Source organism: Arachis ipaensis, chromosome B6 (genome assembly GCF_059453495.1).
Source record: "Arachis ipaensis isolate K30076 ecotype BB chromosome B6, ASM5945349v1, whole genome shotgun sequence".
Taxonomy (NCBI): domain Eukaryota; kingdom Viridiplantae; phylum Streptophyta; class Magnoliopsida; order Fabales; family Fabaceae; genus Arachis; species Arachis ipaensis.
Window position 1 is genome coordinate 126,803,559 of NC_142441.1, and position 18,592 is coordinate 126,822,150.

An 18,592-nucleotide genomic window follows, 5' to 3' on the forward strand; every position below is an offset into this window, starting at 1 on the left:
AGGAGATCAAAATAAAAAGTTGTAAGAGTGGGGTATCACATTATCAGCATATGCAAAACACCCTTCTGGAAAAAAGCTAAAAAGAATGCCTACGATGTGTTTGTGATTATGTTTGTGTTAGGTTGGTGCTGTTTATGTGGGAATCGCGTTGGATTCAAGTACCCCTTTGGAGCCATTTATATTTAAGTAACCTTTTACATAAAAATATTTTCATTCTAAGAATTATTAAATGGTTTGAAACTAAACTACTTAGCATAATACATGCATTTTGGCTATTATCTTCGAAGTTATAGTCACTTCACTTTGCCGGTTATAAATTGCAACCCACTTTTTTCTTTTTACTTCTATTATATATGAATTTAATTTTAATACACTAACGGTGTAAAGTATTTTATAAAATCATATAATTATATTTATTTTTTTAGATGATTATTTATGCAATTAATTTAAAAGATAATTATTTTTATTGATATGACATTATATAATTAGATGCACATATAAAACTACTTTTTATATATATATATATATATATATATATATATATATATATATATATTTTTTGTCATTAATGTGTAAAAATATGAGCTAAAGTATATTATTGAATTACTAAATTAAAGAAATTGAATTAATGGTTAAAAGTAATGACTATATATATATATATATATATATATATATATATATATATATATATAATATAAAAAGAGTTTTAAGTATATCGAAAATACTAGTGTTCTAATTATTTTAACCGTTGATCTAAATTATAAAAAATATATAATATATATTAATTAAAATCAATAGTTAAAATAACTAGAATATCGGTATTCTAAATATACTTAAAATTTTTCCTAATATATATATATATATATATCATCATAATGTTATGTTGAGTTGTAGTTCTACTAAACCAGATACACAAATATGTTGATCCAGCATGTAGATTGAATTGACCCTTTTGTGTTCTGTCTATACCATAATTTGAGGGGTGTTCTAGGCTCAAAAATTTAAATATAGACAATTTTTTGGAGTTATTCTTTAAAATGAACATGTGAGGTGTTAAATTTTATGGTGGTGGTGTTCACTTTTTCGCCATTGCCGTGACCATGGAGTAAAGTGAAAACAAAAATTTGTTGTCAATTACGAAAAATATTTTTTAATTTTTTTATCCATCTCGTAAGGCATGAGATTAGTTTAATTACTTAAAAAATATATTTATAAAAAATATTTTTAAAAAATAATATTTTAACCAAATAAATTTTATATGATGGGACATTTCTACTAATTTAGAGATTACGAGAAGCATAACAATTTAATAACTATTTTTGCATAATCTATTTATTTACAATATATTTAAAATAAATATAACATAAATATATTTTACCAACATGAATATAAAAAATAGGACAATTTATCAAAATAAATAAAATAGCTTCTAATATTATCAGAATATACATTTTTCAAAATAAATATCAAGATGTATTTTTTTTATAAACTATATAAACTGCGACAGTAGACCTATGATTTACAAATGAATGTAAATAGCTGCACCTCTACAGTAGTTTATGTTGATATGCAAAATAGCTAGAAACTGCGGCAGGAGTCTCGCGGTTTCTGTGTATATATGTTTTTTACTTTCAGTTGAACATTTTTTTAACTTGGACCTTCAATTTTAGCATAGTTTTCACCAGTTTCAATGCTTCACCCATGTCTAACATCTCATCAGTGAAAAGCCCTGAAGCTCGACGACCAAGGTGTGGTAATAAGATAAAATGATTATTTCTTTAAATACGAAATGGAATTGCACATCATTTTAGTCATGGTACTTGTTAATTGGAGATTGAAATCATTTTATGCACATTCTCAACTCACACACAAACCGCGACACCCTACCGCAGATTATGTGCATTTTGGCTTCTAACGTAAACCGCAACACCCTGTAACAGTTTACATTCATTTATAAACCGTGGGTCCCCTGTCGCGGTTTATATAGTTTATGAAAAAATGTATTTTAATATCTATTTTACAAAATGTGTATTCTAATAATATTAGAAACTATTTTATTTATTTTAGTAAATTGCGCTAAAAAATACTTTAACGAGTACTATGTTTATTACTAATATATTTATGTATGTTGTATAATTTATTTATAATATATTTAAAATAAATATATTAACATAAATATATTTTACTAACATGAAGATCAAAAATACATTAACGTTAATAATATACTTCAATTACTACTAATATATAATTTTAATTTAAAATCAACAATAACATATTATTTTCAGAGTATTACACATTATTAACATTTTAAAATTAATAATAAGTAATTTTCATATTATTAGACATAATAATATTAATATATAACAATTATAAATTCAAAAAATACTTTCTTTTATTAAGTATTTTGTCTTCTAATTAACATCCAGATACTCATTTTAATAAACTTAAACATAATATTAACATACGTAATTAATTTCTCTAAATATTTAAAATGACAATAACATCAATATATTAAAAGACAAACAACACTAATAATATAATATGTATATATTGATATAAATAATTCTAAAAAAAATAATAACTTACATATTGAGAATAGTTTGAATGTAAAATAATATGTTCTTTTGGTAGAATTAAATTTCGTACCATTTTAATTTAAATCACACTTTTTTCATTAATAATCACATTTTTATTATTGTAAAGACAAACACACAAATTTTATTTTTTTCACCTCTCCCTCGCATTTTCTTTATGACAATTTTACTTTAAAATAGTGTAATTTAAGTTTTTTCCTTTAGATACAATGAAAAGAAAGACCCAAATTTATAGAAGAAACGTATCATACATCCTAATCACATCCTAATAATAACAATGAGGCGGCACTCTGTGTTTTTTATTTTTTTTAAATAGTTATATATAATGTGTTTTCACTTCAAATTTTAAATAATTTTATTATAAATAAATTAAATTTAATTGGTCTAAGTCTTAAATTCACTTTTTTTTTATTATTTTAATTATTATTTAACTTAATCAAATTTAATTTTTGTGTCATCACTCCTTTATTTCCTTAAACCCTCTTCTTATTTTTATATTTTCAACTTTTTTTTTTCTATTTCTTGTTTAGTGGTCATCTTCTTTTCGTCAAAAGATAAATTTCAAATTTTCTATTTTTTATATAGCTCTCTATAACTCTATATATCTTCTAATTTTATTATTTCTCTTTTTGATATTTTTAATTACAAATTTTAATTTATAGTTTAGGTATTAATTTAATGTTTTATTCTCTTCATAACTTTATATATTTTATTTTATTCTCAATTTATTCATCCTTATTACTTGTTTATTTATCTTTTATTCTATTATATATACCTATGTTGCATATAAAATTTTAAAATAAATTGATTAATTTATTAATTTAAAATATATTTTTTATTTTTAGAAATAATAGTAAAAATATTTTAATTATAATACATAATTAAACAGATGCATAAAATCTTTCAACTAACATTATATCAAAATTAAATTAAAAAATATATAGCAAATTTAATTATTTTAAAAAGAAAGAAAAAAATTGTAAATTAAGTTTCTATTATTTTATATAAACATACTTTTTATATACAAATTTAATTTTTTTAATATTTATATATAATTCTGGTTTCAAATTATAAATATTAATGTATCTAATGTGCAAATTGATTCGGTTTTTTATTATTAAATGCGTATAAAAAATTAATTAGGATAACAAATTATCTATAATTTAATTAAAATATTTTAAGTTCAAATTTTAAAAATAAAAAATTACTTTTTTATAAATTATATATAATGAATAATATTTTAAAAAAAAATATTCATTAACTTTTTTTCTTAATTTTATACCTCTATATAATTAATAATATTCAACAAAATTTATTTTAGTATATATATATTTTTTTGTGTGTCCGCTCTTAAAATTTTTCTAGATCTATCATTACTGTTTTGGCCACCCTCCAAATGAAACTGACGTCTTTTCAACCAACTGCGAGTTTGACAGTGCCAACTTCTTGCGCACCTGCAAGATACACTTGTCACCAATCTCGCATCCAACCTCTGTTAACTTCACTCCCCAACATAACACCGAAAAAATCTCAATATAAAAAATAATTTCTGTTCTATAAGTTGCAACCATTAATTAAAGGGCATAGTCCCCCCTTCCCATTGTTGAATTTGATTCCATGTAAGGAATTCAATTCTTATTCTCTTCTCTTCCAATTTTAACTATTTATAACCCTTGTTTCTGTTCTCTTAAACTTCGTCTTTCGCTTTGACTTGATTCGGAGTCGGTTTAATTAAAAGCTTCAGAATTGCTGTTTCTGTTTTCTGAAACTGTGAGTTCAGCAGCTTTCTCTAAATTTCTTTGGTATGTTTTCTCATCTCTTTCTCTCGCATGGGGTTAACAAATTTTGGTTGTTTTTTTCTTTTTAACTCATTCTCTCTTGTTTTCTGATGTTGGAATTGATACAAGTTATTCAATGTATGTCAGTAGTAACTAATAGAGGAAAATTGTTCATTTATGTGTTAATATTTATTTAAATTAGAATAAAGAGGTACTGGTGCTTTAGAGCCCACTACTAATTATATTACCAATTTCACAAATAATGTTAATTAGAAGTGCTGTTCAAAGGAGGCAATCCTTTTGTTTTCTTTTTTTTTTTTAATTATTATCAGTTTATTTGTATGTCAATTATAAAACGTGTCAATTACTGTGGCATATTATTTGCTTTGAAGACATGAATTATTAGCTTAGTCCCACATGACTTGCATCATCACACTATTGATGCATGTGTTAATTTTACGAGTGAATAGTCATATGCCGTGTAAAATTTAAGCTGGTATTTCTTTTATACAAACAAAATTTATTGCTTACAGCTCAATAGAAAAAGACAGTCCCATAGACAAACACCTCGCATTATAATTTATAGTAGGATTTAGAAAAAGATCGCACCCAAAGAGTATAATGTATATAACCTATCTTAATAATTACATCAGTGCATATTAATATTACAGAGTTTAGTCCGCCTCACTTTTAGTGAATTTTGTGATATGGTAATTTGAAACTCACTGATTTAAACTGAATCAGATTTGTATAGAGGATTTCATCAATATAAATAAGAATTGTGGGTGTGCCTAATATGTTTAATCTGATTGTATTACATCAATAATGAACGAACCACAGTGCATTGGAAGAGGTTATGATCTGCATTTTGTTGTTCAAACCAACTGCATATATAAATACTAGTTAGTCATATGCTGACGTGGGAATTAAGATTTCCCACGGTTTTGGGCTGCCACATATGTCATGTGTCGTTTCAAACATTTTTAAGAGTTAACAATCCCTTTGTTTTTATTAATTATTTGATTTGATTTGATTACCAATCAGTGATTCAGTTTGAACTACTCTCTGATAAATTCATATCATCTGCTAATCTAGTTGAATCCCCTTGCCCTTGCTTTAGAATTCACTTCAACCTTATCCCATTACGTTATATATAGATATGAATTTCATTTTAATGCATACACGTGCATCTACGTTAGCAACAATAATTACACTTTATATGGAACTGTCGTAAATAATCATCTAAAAAAACAAATGTGATAGACGACAGTATAAAATATTTTACATTGTCAACGCATCAAAATTAAACTCATATCAATTTCTAAATGGCAATTCCTAACATATTCTTTTTTCCGAATAGCCAAGTGTTGCTGAGATAAAAGCCTTAGATTCAGAGATTGCCAGTTAAATATGAAAAGATCAAGTTGGCAACTGGGGTTGTTTTATTGTATATATAAACTAACAAATAGGAATAGAAAAGCACCACCACCTTCTATGTATAAATATATGGCTGTAAACTTTGGCATTGCTTCGTTTTATAATTGGCAGATAACAAAGAATATTATATTATGTAATTAGAAGTCATAGTCGGCAACACAAGCCACGAGATACTTATGTGTCACTTTGAATACTTTACATTCATATTTCCCAAATACCCGGGGACTCCAATTGAGAAAATGTTGTTGGTGCAATGAATGTAATTTTAATAATTATCAAATCAAACACTAATAACTTTTTACCCTTTTATTATTATTTTTTTGTCACTGTGTTAAGGGTACCCTTGGTTCCAACCTCACCTGGATCCTGCCCCCTAAGATAATGTTGGAGACACTCAGAACTTCTAATTTGGCCCTTCTTGATGTAATAGTAAGAGTAGTTTTTCCTGTTATTCCTTTTAAAATCTTTAGCAAAAAAATAAAAATAATAAAATTGAAAAAATAAACCCTCTTCCCAATAATAATAATAATAATAATAATAATTACACTGGCTACACAGTTCATTCATAAGCTACATAAGCAAGTGTATTTAAGGGTTCCTGAACTTATAAGTGAGAAAAATCAAACTTTGTTCATCACATATACATTCCTAGTAGCTTGCTAGGTTTCTGTAACAATTTTTGTTCATGGTGATGTGAAAGAAGCTAGATCACAAAACAAGGTACAATCCAGAAGATATATAACAGGGAAAAAAACAGTATCTCCCTTTTTTTTTACATTTTTATTTCCTATTGTATGATCTTGTTGATTTTGAATGTAAAATGGCAACTGCATCATTCATGCCATTGATAAATTGCCACAAAAAAAAGTCAGTTGTATGTAAACTCAATTAAGATGTATCTAGTCTTAAGTTTTTTCCTTTTATTATTATTATTATTATTATTATTATTATTATTATGGTAAACTAAAACATATTTAGTCGTTGCAAGACAGATGATATCATATATTTCTTTCTATTATTGTTATTATTATCATTTATAATTCTCTCACATGATTAAATGCTGATATTGATCCACATGGTATTGTTATCATTTATTAACGTTGCTGGCACTTATCCAATTTCTTTTGTCGGATATTAGAATACTTTACTAGTTTATATTGTTGACATTGACTCCACCTTGCTCTAATGTATTACCTTCTGCTATAAATACATCCTATGGATCTGGTTTCATATTCCACATCATTTGTTTGGTGCCAATCAATATTACAGTAACAGCGCAAGATCTCTTTTCTGTGCTTGAAAATCTCTCTTGCTGAAAGGATTTTGAATATTATTGTGTCAGAGTTAGTGCATAGAGTTTCAAAAGGAGAAGAACAATGAATGCATTAGTAGCTACCAACAGGAACTTTAAGTTGGCCTCTAGGCTTCTTGGATTGGACTCAAAGCTTGAGAAAAGTTTATTGATTCCATTCAGGGAAATCAAGGTAAGTGAAAAGTTACTTTGGTTTTCTCTGTATGTGTTTGTTCTGGCAAATTGGTTCTAACTCTTGTTGTTTTCACATCTTCTGTTTCATATAGTTCATAAAAAATAAAATAAAAAATCATGATCCATACAATGCAGGTTGAATGCACCATACCTAAAGATGATGGCACATTAGCATCATATGTTGGGTTCAGGGTTCAACATGACAATGCTAGAGGCCCTATGAAAGGAGGAATCAGATACCATCCTGAGGTTATTATTCTATTTTCTAACTTAGGATGTGTTTGATTGAAGGGAAAAGAATTATGATTAACTGTTTGTTACAAATTTTCCATTCAAATTATGTTTCATTCTTTCCTATAGTGGCTATTTCTCAGTTCTCAACCTTAATTATGTTTTACATTGGATTAAACAGGTTGATCCAGATGAAGTGAATGCTTTAGCACAACTAATGACATGGAAAACTGCGGTAGCAAATATACCATATGGTGGCGCCAAAGGAGGAATAGGGTGTAACCCATCAGAACTAAGTGTTTCTGAGTTAGAAAGGCTAACTAGAGTTTTCACACAGAAAATCCATGATTTGATTGGAACTCATACTGATGTGCCTGCACCCGATATGGGAACAGGACCACAGGTATGTGCAAAGATTTAGCAGTGAATCTGCAGTTGTTTATAAAATTACCAAGATCATACTTTTGCTAACAATCAATACATGACTTATGTTATACGTACTATTCAAAATAATTTGTCCTTTTGACCTTTTTCTAGTATATTTATAAATAAATGCATCATGATACAAATGGTATTTGATTCAATGATTTATAAATGGTTCAATAAAAATGTCAAAATGACACTTAAGCAGTAACTATAATTGTATAATGTATAGCTGACTTAAAGACACACTAATAGATATGCAATAAACAAATAAATAAAAGATGCCCCCATTACAATTTTGTACTATATTATCTTTCTGTTTGGTTATTTTATATGCAGACAATGGCATGGATACTAGATGAGTATTCGAAATTTCATGGTTATTCTCCTGCAGTTGTGACTGGAAAACCGATAGTAAGCAACTTTTGATGTTTGTCATATAATTTGAATTAGCATTGATCTGGCACCAAAAAATGCTTAATAATTAACTCCCTTTTCTTTTCAAACTAGGATCTTGGTGGATCTCTAGGCAGAGAAGCAGCCACAGGAAGAGGAGTCCTCTATGCAACAGAGGCTGTGCTTAATGAGTATGGGAAGAATGTATCTGGACATCGGTTTGTCATACAGGTAATTAGTTTTTGTACCTTACTTTTTGCTCCAATTGATCCTTATGTTTGTGAAATTAACATGCATTCTATTTCTACATTATGGTGGTAACAACAACAAATGAGGCTTTGGATTGTTGCACCAAAGCTTATATATAAGAAAAGAATGCAAAATTAGCTTTGTTGATAGCAAAAGCGTAAATTTACTTCAAAGTTGATGCACGTAGTATTTTAATGAATTTGAGATTGATTCATAACATCATTTATATCATCTTTGTATGTGATCAGGGTTTCGGAAATGTGGGATCTTGGGCTGCCCAATTAATTAGCGAGAGAGGTGGAAAGGTTATTGCTGTGAGTGATGTAACTGGAGCCATAAAGAACAACAATGGCCTTGATATCCCAAGCTTACTCAAGCATTCCAAAGAGCATAAAGGAGTTAAAGGATTCCATGGTGGTGATTCCATTGATCCTAAGTCAATATTAGTTGAAGACTGTGATGTTCTGCTTCCAGCAGCTCTTGGGGGTGTCATTAATAGGTACTTTTCTCCACACAATACATAAATGATATCTATGTTTGCAGGTAAACTACCAAAATGGTATCCGAAAGTTTATGCCGCGGGCAAAAATAACCGTTAAAAGATACAAACAACAAATAAGTTATTGAATGATTTGAAAATGCGACAAAAACTAGACATTTTTGTCATACAAAGCATGAGCCACTTCAAACTCTTAAGACGGGATAATGCATTATTACTATTGAACATCTTGAAGCAAATTAAACCTGATTCATTCATTTTCCTTTGTGAGTTTAGTACCTTCATTTCAAATGCTAGCAAATTATTTATTGCATGAGTTTATCACCACCTGTCTCGTGGCCTTCTAAATGAATGTACTAAACATGAATCAGAATCTGGGGTAGGTCTATCTAATTCTCTTATTTATTTATTTTTCGCTTTTATTTGGTTGAAGGGAAAATGCAAATGAAATCAAAGCCAAATTTATTATTGAAGCAGCCAATCACCCCACTGACCCAGAGGCTGATGAGGTTAGCTTTCTCCCTTTTCACTTCTATTTTTCCAGAAAATGGAAAGAATGAAATAAAAATAACCAAGAAATGCAATATTGATAACTGCCATGGTAATTTGCAGATTCTGAAGAAGAAAGGAGTTGTGATCCTTCCAGACATATATGCAAATTCAGGAGGTGTTACAGTTAGTTACTTTGAGTGGGTTCAGGTAAAATAATCAGACATAATGAAATTGTATAAGAGTAATATTTCAAATTAGTTCCTAAAAAATATTTAATCGTACAAAAGTCTTCAATAATTTTTAATCACCCAATTAGTCCCCAAAATTTTATTTCGTTAGACATATCAGTTCCCAGATTGTTCAACTATATGGAGGGACTGGTTTTTGAGAATTTTAAAACTATTAGGGACTGATATTCTTTACCAAATAACGACAAGAATTGATTTGTCTAACTTTTTACCAAATTTGACGTGAGGATTGATATGTTTAACAAAATAAAAGATTAAGGACTGATTTGGTAATTAAAATTTGTTGAGAATTAAATTGTCCGACTAAAAATTCTTTGGGGACTGATTTGGTATATTACTCATAGTATGTAGAAGCATTATAGTATACTATATATAATCCTTGGAATGTTTGTTTCTTTCCATACACAGAACATCCAAGGGTTCATGTGGGATGAAGAGAAAGTGAACAATGAGCTAAAGAAGTACATGACAAGAGGGTTCAAAGATGTGAAAGAAATGTGCAAGACTCATGAATGCGATCTTCGAATGGGAGCCTTCACTCTTGCAGTTAACCGTGTTGCAAGGGCCACTGTCCTTAGGGGTTGGGAAGCTTGACATCATCAATTCATGGTGCTGTTGTTGCTGCTGCTTTCAATAAGAGTTCCAATCACAAAGTTTTCCTTTTTAAATTGCTTTTTCATGTGATGGGTGAAATGGTGAATTAGAATTCTCATCCCACATTTTCATGAAATCATATATATATGATTTATCAAGGAATGGTTTCCCTTATCTATACTTGGACTCATATTCCATAACTTCTTCTTGTATAAATATTTTTTCAGGTACAATCTTCTTCTTTTAGTTGATATTCTTTTGCACTATCAATACAAACGAAATTTATAACAAAACAAAGTAAAAATTAAAAAAAATGAAGTAACAGAAGTAAAGAAAAAAAATTGTGTAGTTCAGTTTTACATGTCGTTTTATTTCATTAAATTAAATATAAATCATAATATCAAAATTTCACAAACGGTTATTGTTGTTAAGGACGTGCGTGTTTGGATGTTGTTGCATTTCTGGTTGGGGTTGAGAATAGTGGATGGAGAGTATGTACCCATGAGTATGGGTTGCTTGGGAGGAAAATGGAAGGCTTGAGGAAACGGTTGATAATTAAAAATTATTATATGATAATTTAATTAAATATATAAAATTATATAATATTTGTTTATATTCTTATTTAAAAATATAGTCAAGTCCAAAACGAATAAAGATCTAATTAAGATATTCTATTTCCACCACATTTACGCGATTTCATAGAGGTCGGGTAAGACGACATAACATCACAGCCCTACTTATCTAGAATAACTAACTTTTAAGATATCTTTCATTTATCTAGAAAGGAGATGTTAACAACTTCCCTAGAAAAAGGAAATGGTTATTCACCATTAAAGGTGAAGCTACACTAAAAGGTAGTTATCTATTCTACTATAAATACACTAACATCATCAGATATATTCAGGACCCCATCTACTAAAAACCTGCTTAAATCCATGCTAACTTAAATATTGGAGTCTCTTGCAGGTACTAACCCCACCTCTTCACGAGAAACTCGGACGGCGGCACATCGGCATCAACAGAAGTTAGATGCTGCCCACAAGGAGCCTGGATCTCACGTTCAGGCCCAAAAGCAACCCAGTTTCAGGTAACCCTCGGAACATTAGCGTTGTTGCCGAGGAACCTGAAAGTCTACACCTAATCATGGCGGACGATCAGTTTGAAGACGAACATACAGCATCTGAATCTGAACCAGAGCACCATAATGACGACCGAGTACTCATGATACCTCATGATCAAATAGAGCAGGTGACCCTAATGGGAAGGGAACGTCAGAAAATCCCCATCCTAGGCGAATCAATTTAGAGGTGCATCCACCCGAGAATGAGGATCCTCCGCACCCAACAGAAATTATGGGACTCGTACACGGGCATCATGGCAGACTAGAGCAACTCGAGTAGGAGATAGAGCGACAAAGAGAAGTTGATAAAGGCCTACGAAGAGAAGTACGACGTCGAAGAGAACTAGAAGAAAGGCTTCTAAAATTAGAAGCCAACTTACAAAATCGGATCAATCATGCAACTTGGGAGGAAAGTCCTTTTGGTGGAGAAGATCCATTCATAGAAGAGATCACGCGGGCTAGGGTTCCAAGAAACTTTACAAGCCCCGACATGGACCTCTATGACGAGACGACTGACCCAAGACACTACCTCAGTAACTTCAAAAGTCTGATGTATTTGGCCAACGCGTCTGATGCGACTCATTGCAAGGCTTTCCCGACGACATTAACCAAAGCGGCGATGAAATGGTTTGATAGCTTACCACCCAAGTCGGTCACCTGTTTTGGCGATCTAGCAAGGAAGTTTCTCACCCGTTTTTCAATTCAGAAAGACAAAGTTAAGCATGCTCCAAATCTCTTAGGGGTTAAACAAAAAGTCGGAGAAACTCTCCAAGCGTACATAGAAAGATTCAACAAAGCTTGGTTAGAAATTCAAAATTTACCTCCAGAAATAGTAATAATGGGGTTAGTTAATGGCCTCAAAGAAGGGTCATTTTCTCAATCCATATCAAAGTGACATCCGACCTCTTTGTACAAAGTACAAGAACGAGCGAAAAGTACATCAACAAGGAGAAAAATTTTCAACTTAGAGAACCAATTTCAAGACAAAACCTTTCTTATCAAGCTCGGGATAAGGATAAGGAAGCAAAGAAAAAGGATGAATATAGCTCAGACAAGCCTCGAAAGTACCATAACTACACCCCACTGCGAGTTTCTCTTGTCGATATCTACAGGGAGATTTGCCACACTGAAAAAATTCTACCCCCTCGTCCCATCAAGAACAAGAAAGCTAAAAGTCGAACGGAATACTGTGAGTATCACAAACTATATGGGCATTCTACCAACAATTGCTATGACCTGAAAAACGTGATAGAAAAACTGGCTAGAGAATATCGGTTAGAAAAGTACCTCACAGAAAGGTCGAACGATCCGTAAAAAAGGAAGAGGGCTAACAAAGACATGGGTTGATGAGACCGGCCACCACAAATCCCTGATAGGCACATCCATATGATAGTTGGAGGATTTGCAGGAGGAGAAGTAACCAAGTCTTCTTGAAAAATACATCTAAAAGAAGTCTACTAAGTCGGCAAAGAATATAAAGTTCCCGACTTGGCCACAATCTCATTCACCAAAGAAGACGCACAATGGGTGACCCCTGGTCATGACGATCCTGTTGTGATCACAATGATACTTGCTAATGCAAATTTTCACAGAACTCTGGTAGATCAGGGGAGCTCAACTAACATATTATTCAAACCTACCTTCGACAAGCTCGGGTTAAAAGAGAAAAAGCTGAGAGCCTATCCCAACAACCTTTTCTAGTTATGAGACACGCTCATTCGACCTCATGGCTTCATCCCGTTGCATGCCACTCTTGGTAAAGGTGTGAAATCTAAAACTTTGAGCATCGACTACATTCTGGTCGACGTAGCATCAGCCTACAATGCCTTGATAGGTCGAATAACCTTAAACCGACTAGCTACGGTCGTGTCCACTCCTCATCTCTGCATGAAATTTTTTACTTCAGAGGGAATCACTACCATAATAGGAGATCAGAGGTTGGAGAAAAAATGTTATAATGAAAGCTTGAATCTATAGAGAAGCATTAGAGAAAAGAAGTTAACACCATTGAGTTTCGTGGTGTCCGAGTACGAGAAGAACTATGACCACAACCCAGTGAAAATACTGAAGAGGTTCAAATCGGGGATCAGGCAGAGAAAACAGCAAGCATAAGAGCCAACTTGGATAAAGAATTAAAAGCTGATCTCGTTAAACTCTTACAACAAAACTCTGATCTCTTTGCTTGGAGAGTCTCCGACATGCCTGGGATACACCCCGATCTCATGAGTCACAAGCTCGCTGTCTACCCGAGCTCACGACATGTTCAAGAAAAGCGACGAAAGCTCAGCTCTGAAAGAGCACAAGTCGTGGAAGAGCAAGTGCAAGTTTTATTAGAAGCCAGATTCATAAGAGAGGTAAAATACCCTCTGTGGTTGGCTAATGTGGTACTCGTGAAAAAACAGAACGAGAAGTGGAGAATGTGTGTCGATTATACCGACCTCAATAAAGCCTGTCCTAAAGACCCATACCCACTCCCCAGCATTGATGCATTGGTGGATTCAGCTTCAGGGTATCAACACTTGTCTTTTATGGACACATACTCGAGATACAACCAAATCCTGATGTACAAGTTAGACCAAGAGAAGACCTCTTTTATCACTCCAAAGGCCAACTGTTGTTATGTGGTGATGCCTCTTGGATTAAACAATACTGGAGCCATCTATCAACAGCTAATGAATACGGTGTTTTCATCCCTCCTCAGTAAGTTAATGGAGGTATATGTTGATGACATGCTCGTCAAAACAAAAAAAAAAGACACTAATCTCTTGTCTGACTTAGCCGAGGTATTCAACACAATCAGGAAATATGGGATGAGACTAAATCCCTCAAAATGCACGTTTGCAGTGGAAGCCGGGAAGTTCTTAGGCTTCATGCTCACCCAAAGGGGCATCGAAGCCAACCCGGACAAATGTAAAGCAATACTTGAGATGGAAAGTCCGACTTGTCTGAAGCAATATGAGGCACTTTCTGAGCATCTCTTTAAACCTCTCCCAAGCTTCATATATGGATTCTCCTTCTTGCTGTCTGAAGGTCTAAACATCAGTTCTGAGCTTGGTGAGCCTCTGAGGCAGGAAGAATTTGTTTAGGAACTTAGTGACCAAATCCTCCCATGTGGCTATGCTCTCCTTGCGTTGATTCTCTAGCCACTATTTGGCCCGATCCCTTACAGCGAAAGGGAATAGAAGTAGACGGTACACTTCAGATGAGACACCATTTGTTTTGACCGTATCACAGATTTGTAGAAAGTTAGAAATAAACAAATTCGGATCCTCCTGTGGGCTTCCACTGAATTGGAAGTTCTATTGAACCAATGTGACCAGCTGTGGCTTCAATTCAAAATTGTTGGCTCAGACAGTAGGTGTAATGATACTGCTTCCACAACTATCTGGATTAGGATTAATGTAATATCCGAGAGTCCTTCTAGGTGGGTTGACATTATTATTCACGTTCTCTGCCATTTGTGGCTCAGGGGATTCTTCCTCAACCACTTCTTCAGTCTCTTCTTCAACTCTTTGATTTCTAGCTTGTTGTCTCTACCGCTGAAGAGTTCTTTCAATCTCAGGATTGTACTGAAGCGGTTCTATATCCCTGTTTTCTACATAGACAAAAATAACAAGGAAATCAAATTGGAACCCTCTTCACTGTGTGAAGAGAATTCCCAGGGGGAAAATAAATGAAGCAATAAACAAATGAAAAAATAAAAGGTCTAATCTAAGTGATCAATTGATCGGTAGTTAACCACAATTAATCCCCGCAACGGCGCCAAAAACTTGATGTGGATTTTACAATCCACAAAACACCAGCAAGTGCATCTAGTCGAATCAAGTAATAACCTCAGGTGAGTGAGGGTCGATCACACGAGGATTAACGGATTAAGCAAGAGAAATCAATCGATTAATCTAGTCAGACTAGCAAATTAGGGTTTTGAATGGATTTAAGCTTAAATAGAAAGTAAACGAAATAAAAACAAAGTAGACAGTGAGTTGAGAGAATTATATAATTGAGAAAGTTAAGGTTTCAGAGATGTTAGTCATCTGAATCAACACTTTTCACTTTCTATGCTAATCATGCAACGATTTTTTTATGGAAAATTATTAGTAATTAAACCTCAATCCCTTCGTGATTCAATTTTCCTTTAACCTAATTAAATGCTAATTCCTTAGTCACTTAATCAGGAAAAGAGTTTATGAATGTTTCTAATTTAAAACCACACAATTCATAAGAGTTTAACCTAGTTGATTCTATGTCACTTATCAAACCAGTTTTGAAACTTACAAATTATGAGAATCGGTTTTCAAGCATAATTCAATTAATCAATTTTCCAAGAGATTAAGAAAATTCAAGTCAGAAAAGAATTGTTTCCCAACATATTCAAACCCTTTGATATGAAGAACGAAACCGTTTCTTAAAGAGGAATCAATTTCATAAATTAGAAATAGAAAAGTTATTGCATTAATCCATAATACTAAAAGAGCTCCTAACCTTAACCGATGAGAATTAGAAACTCATGCTTGTTCTTAAAATCCTTAAGAAAATTAAAACTCAAAAGTACCGAAGAAACTCCCAAAGAGAGTCTCCTTCTCCTTAAGTACTAACCCTAATTCCAAATTCAAATTTTTATTAAAATAAAATCAAAGCTAAAATAGAATCAAATCTATTTCCTAATTATTCTCCACCGAAAAGATATCTTTCTTAATTGCTTGTGATCTTTTATAACGGTCAGCATTAATGAGCTTGTGAGTGATCCCTCAAAGATTTGAAATTTTGAAGAACAGAAAGTCTTGAATTGAGGTTCTGGAAGAGGCAGTAAGGCCTGCATAGTACTTGGCTTGTTCCAAATTGTACGTGGTATACAAACTTAGCCCTGGAGTGTCTTCTGTGGGCTCACGTACAACGTGAAGTGTCACGCGTACGCGTGCCTCACGCTTAGGGCTGGAAGTGAGTCAAGCCAACTCATGAGCCAGCTCGAGCTCGATAAGCTAAGCTCGTGAGCTGGTGAACCAAGCTTGAGCCTGAAATTGAGCTCATAAATTAAATGAGTCGAGCTTGAGCTTGGATAAGCTCAGCTCATTAACTCGTGAGCTGACTCGATTATATATATATTATAACAATCTTAATTATTTAATATTATATTTATTTTTTACATATAATTTTAATATAGGACATAAATAAAAAATTTATAATTTATTGATAGATAAACAATATATAAAATTGATCTTTTCAAATATTTTAAAAATATATAAGTTATAATTTATTGATATAAAATTATAGATTTTGTATCTATGTTTCTCTTATTTGGGCCAGCTCGTGAGCTCGAGCCAACTCGTGAGCTTTTGGTGAGCCGAGCTTGAGCTTAAGAAATAAGCTCGATTGTTAATGAGCTGAGCCGTGAGCTAAGCTCAATTTTCGTGAGCCAATCTTGAGCTTGGCCTAGCTCGACTCAGCTCGGCTCACTTCCAGCCCTACGTCACGCTTACGCATGATATCCAAAAGTACCTTGTTGCGCGTACGCATAATGTAAGCGTACGCGTGACAGCTGCGTTGTACGTGGGATCTTTCAGCACACTACGTGAAAAGTGATGGTCACGCGTACGCGCGCTGCATGCGTATGCGTGACATGGAAATTATCCCCAGCGTAGTACTTGAAAGCTTCAGCGTACTACGTGAATTGATGGTCACGCGTATGCGTGCCTCACGCGTACGCGTGACATGTAACATGTGGGGGACGTAGTACGTGAGATCTCCAGTTTCGCACCCTCACTTCTCCTTCTTCCAGACAGCTTTTTGCACCTTCCAAGAAGCTTTCTGTATTTTTCAGGGAATTTCTGTTTGTTGATCTCTAGCATCTTTTTTGTTCTGTTTCTTTCTGTTTTCCTTCTAAAATTTCCTGTGATCAATGAAATTCAACTAATCAAAGTAATATCCATTCTAACATTAAATTCATTGATTATCCACATAAATTCTTTATAAATCAATTAAAATTAAGAAGGAAAAACACTAAAGATGCGCACGCATCATTAGGTTCTCAGCCCTACAGACTTCTCTTTTCAGAAAACGGACGAAGAAGCTTATGAAGAGTTTATTGCGTTTTTGCTTATACGATATTGTTGTATTGGCTTAGTGATTATTTTCCCTCGCCGTTATTATTATGTTTTGTAAAAAGGGATAGGAGTCGTGATTGTAATGACATGTTATGGTTTATGAGTTATTTGTATAAGAACCTTGATGATGATGATGATGATGATGATGATGATGATGATGATGATGATGATGATGATGATTGTTGTTGTTGTTGTTGTTGTTGTTGTTGTTGTTGTTGTTGTTGTTGTTGTTGTGTACATACATTTTTAAGAAAAAGTATTTCCGGTTTAAAAAAAATCGATATGTTTTTAGTTTAAAGGCTCCTATTTTATTAATAAATATATGTATGTTATCGTAATGTCCTCACTATCAGAGTGGTGCAACTGAAAGCGTGACATTCTGGCAGTAAGGGTGTTACAAAAATCATTGTCTAACCTAGGTGGTCGGCAAGATGAAGCGATGAGGTTCAAATTAGTGTAAGAAGTTATATAAGCAAATCGTGGTCCACCTTATTAAAACTTAAAAAGAGGTGAGCCCAAAATGAATCGCAAAAAGTAACTTTTTAAAATCGACTATTTAAAGTTGGAGCACAATTAATTAAGGAAAAATAGAATCTCGATCTTACAAAGGGAAGGACAAATAGCTAAGTCCGACCTACACTGACCAACATCCTTTGAGACTTGGGAAAATGCTCTCAAAAAACAACTCGACCACTAATATCAAAGAAAAATCATTGAGTGATTTATCAAAAATTCAATTAAGTTACAAAACTACAGAAACAGCTACGCCAACTAAGGCAATCCAAGAAAGGATGATTTGGAAAACATTCATTCATACAAAAAACTTTCACATATCAAAATAATGGCGAAAAGTTTTTAAAGTAGCAAAAGAAAAATTGTTCAAACTACAGCTATTACAAAGTCAATTGTTCATAAAGACCCATAGGTCGGGTCATCCAATATTT

General features: G+C 32.5%; 1 protein-coding gene and 1 non-coding gene across 5 annotated transcripts; both read left to right on the plus strand.

Moving 5' to 3' along the window:
• Positions 1-3,957: 3,957 nt before the first annotated feature.
• GDH1 (glutamate dehydrogenase 1) lies at positions 3,958-10,660 on the plus strand. 4 transcript variants are annotated; one of them, XM_016306681.3, is made up of 10 exons: positions 3,958-4,396; positions 7,152-7,293; positions 7,431-7,544; positions 7,708-7,929; positions 8,289-8,363; positions 8,460-8,576; positions 8,843-9,093; positions 9,527-9,602; positions 9,706-9,792; positions 10,242-10,660. In XM_016306681.3, the coding sequence occupies exons 2-10, from the start codon at positions 7,186-7,188 to the stop codon at positions 10,425-10,427; spliced, it is 1,236 nt and encodes a 411-aa protein (XP_016162167.1). In that variant the 5' UTR covers positions 3,958-4,396; positions 7,152-7,185; the 3' UTR covers positions 10,428-10,660. The 4 variants fall into 4 exon arrangements, with proteins under 4 accessions (XP_016162167.1, XP_016162168.1, XP_016162170.1 ...); XM_016306682.3 differs by having other exon boundaries at positions 4,160-4,364; XM_016306684.3 differs by lacking the exon at positions 3,958-4,396 and adding an exon at positions 6,511-6,529.
• A 3,835-nt stretch (positions 10,661-14,495) lies between these two features.
• On the plus strand, positions 14,496-14,600 carry LOC148562663 (small nucleolar RNA R71). The gene has a single exon (XR_015886351.1). It is a non-coding gene; the product is annotated as a small nucleolar RNA R71 (small nucleolar RNA).
• The last annotated feature ends 3,992 nt before the right edge of the window (positions 14,601-18,592 follow it).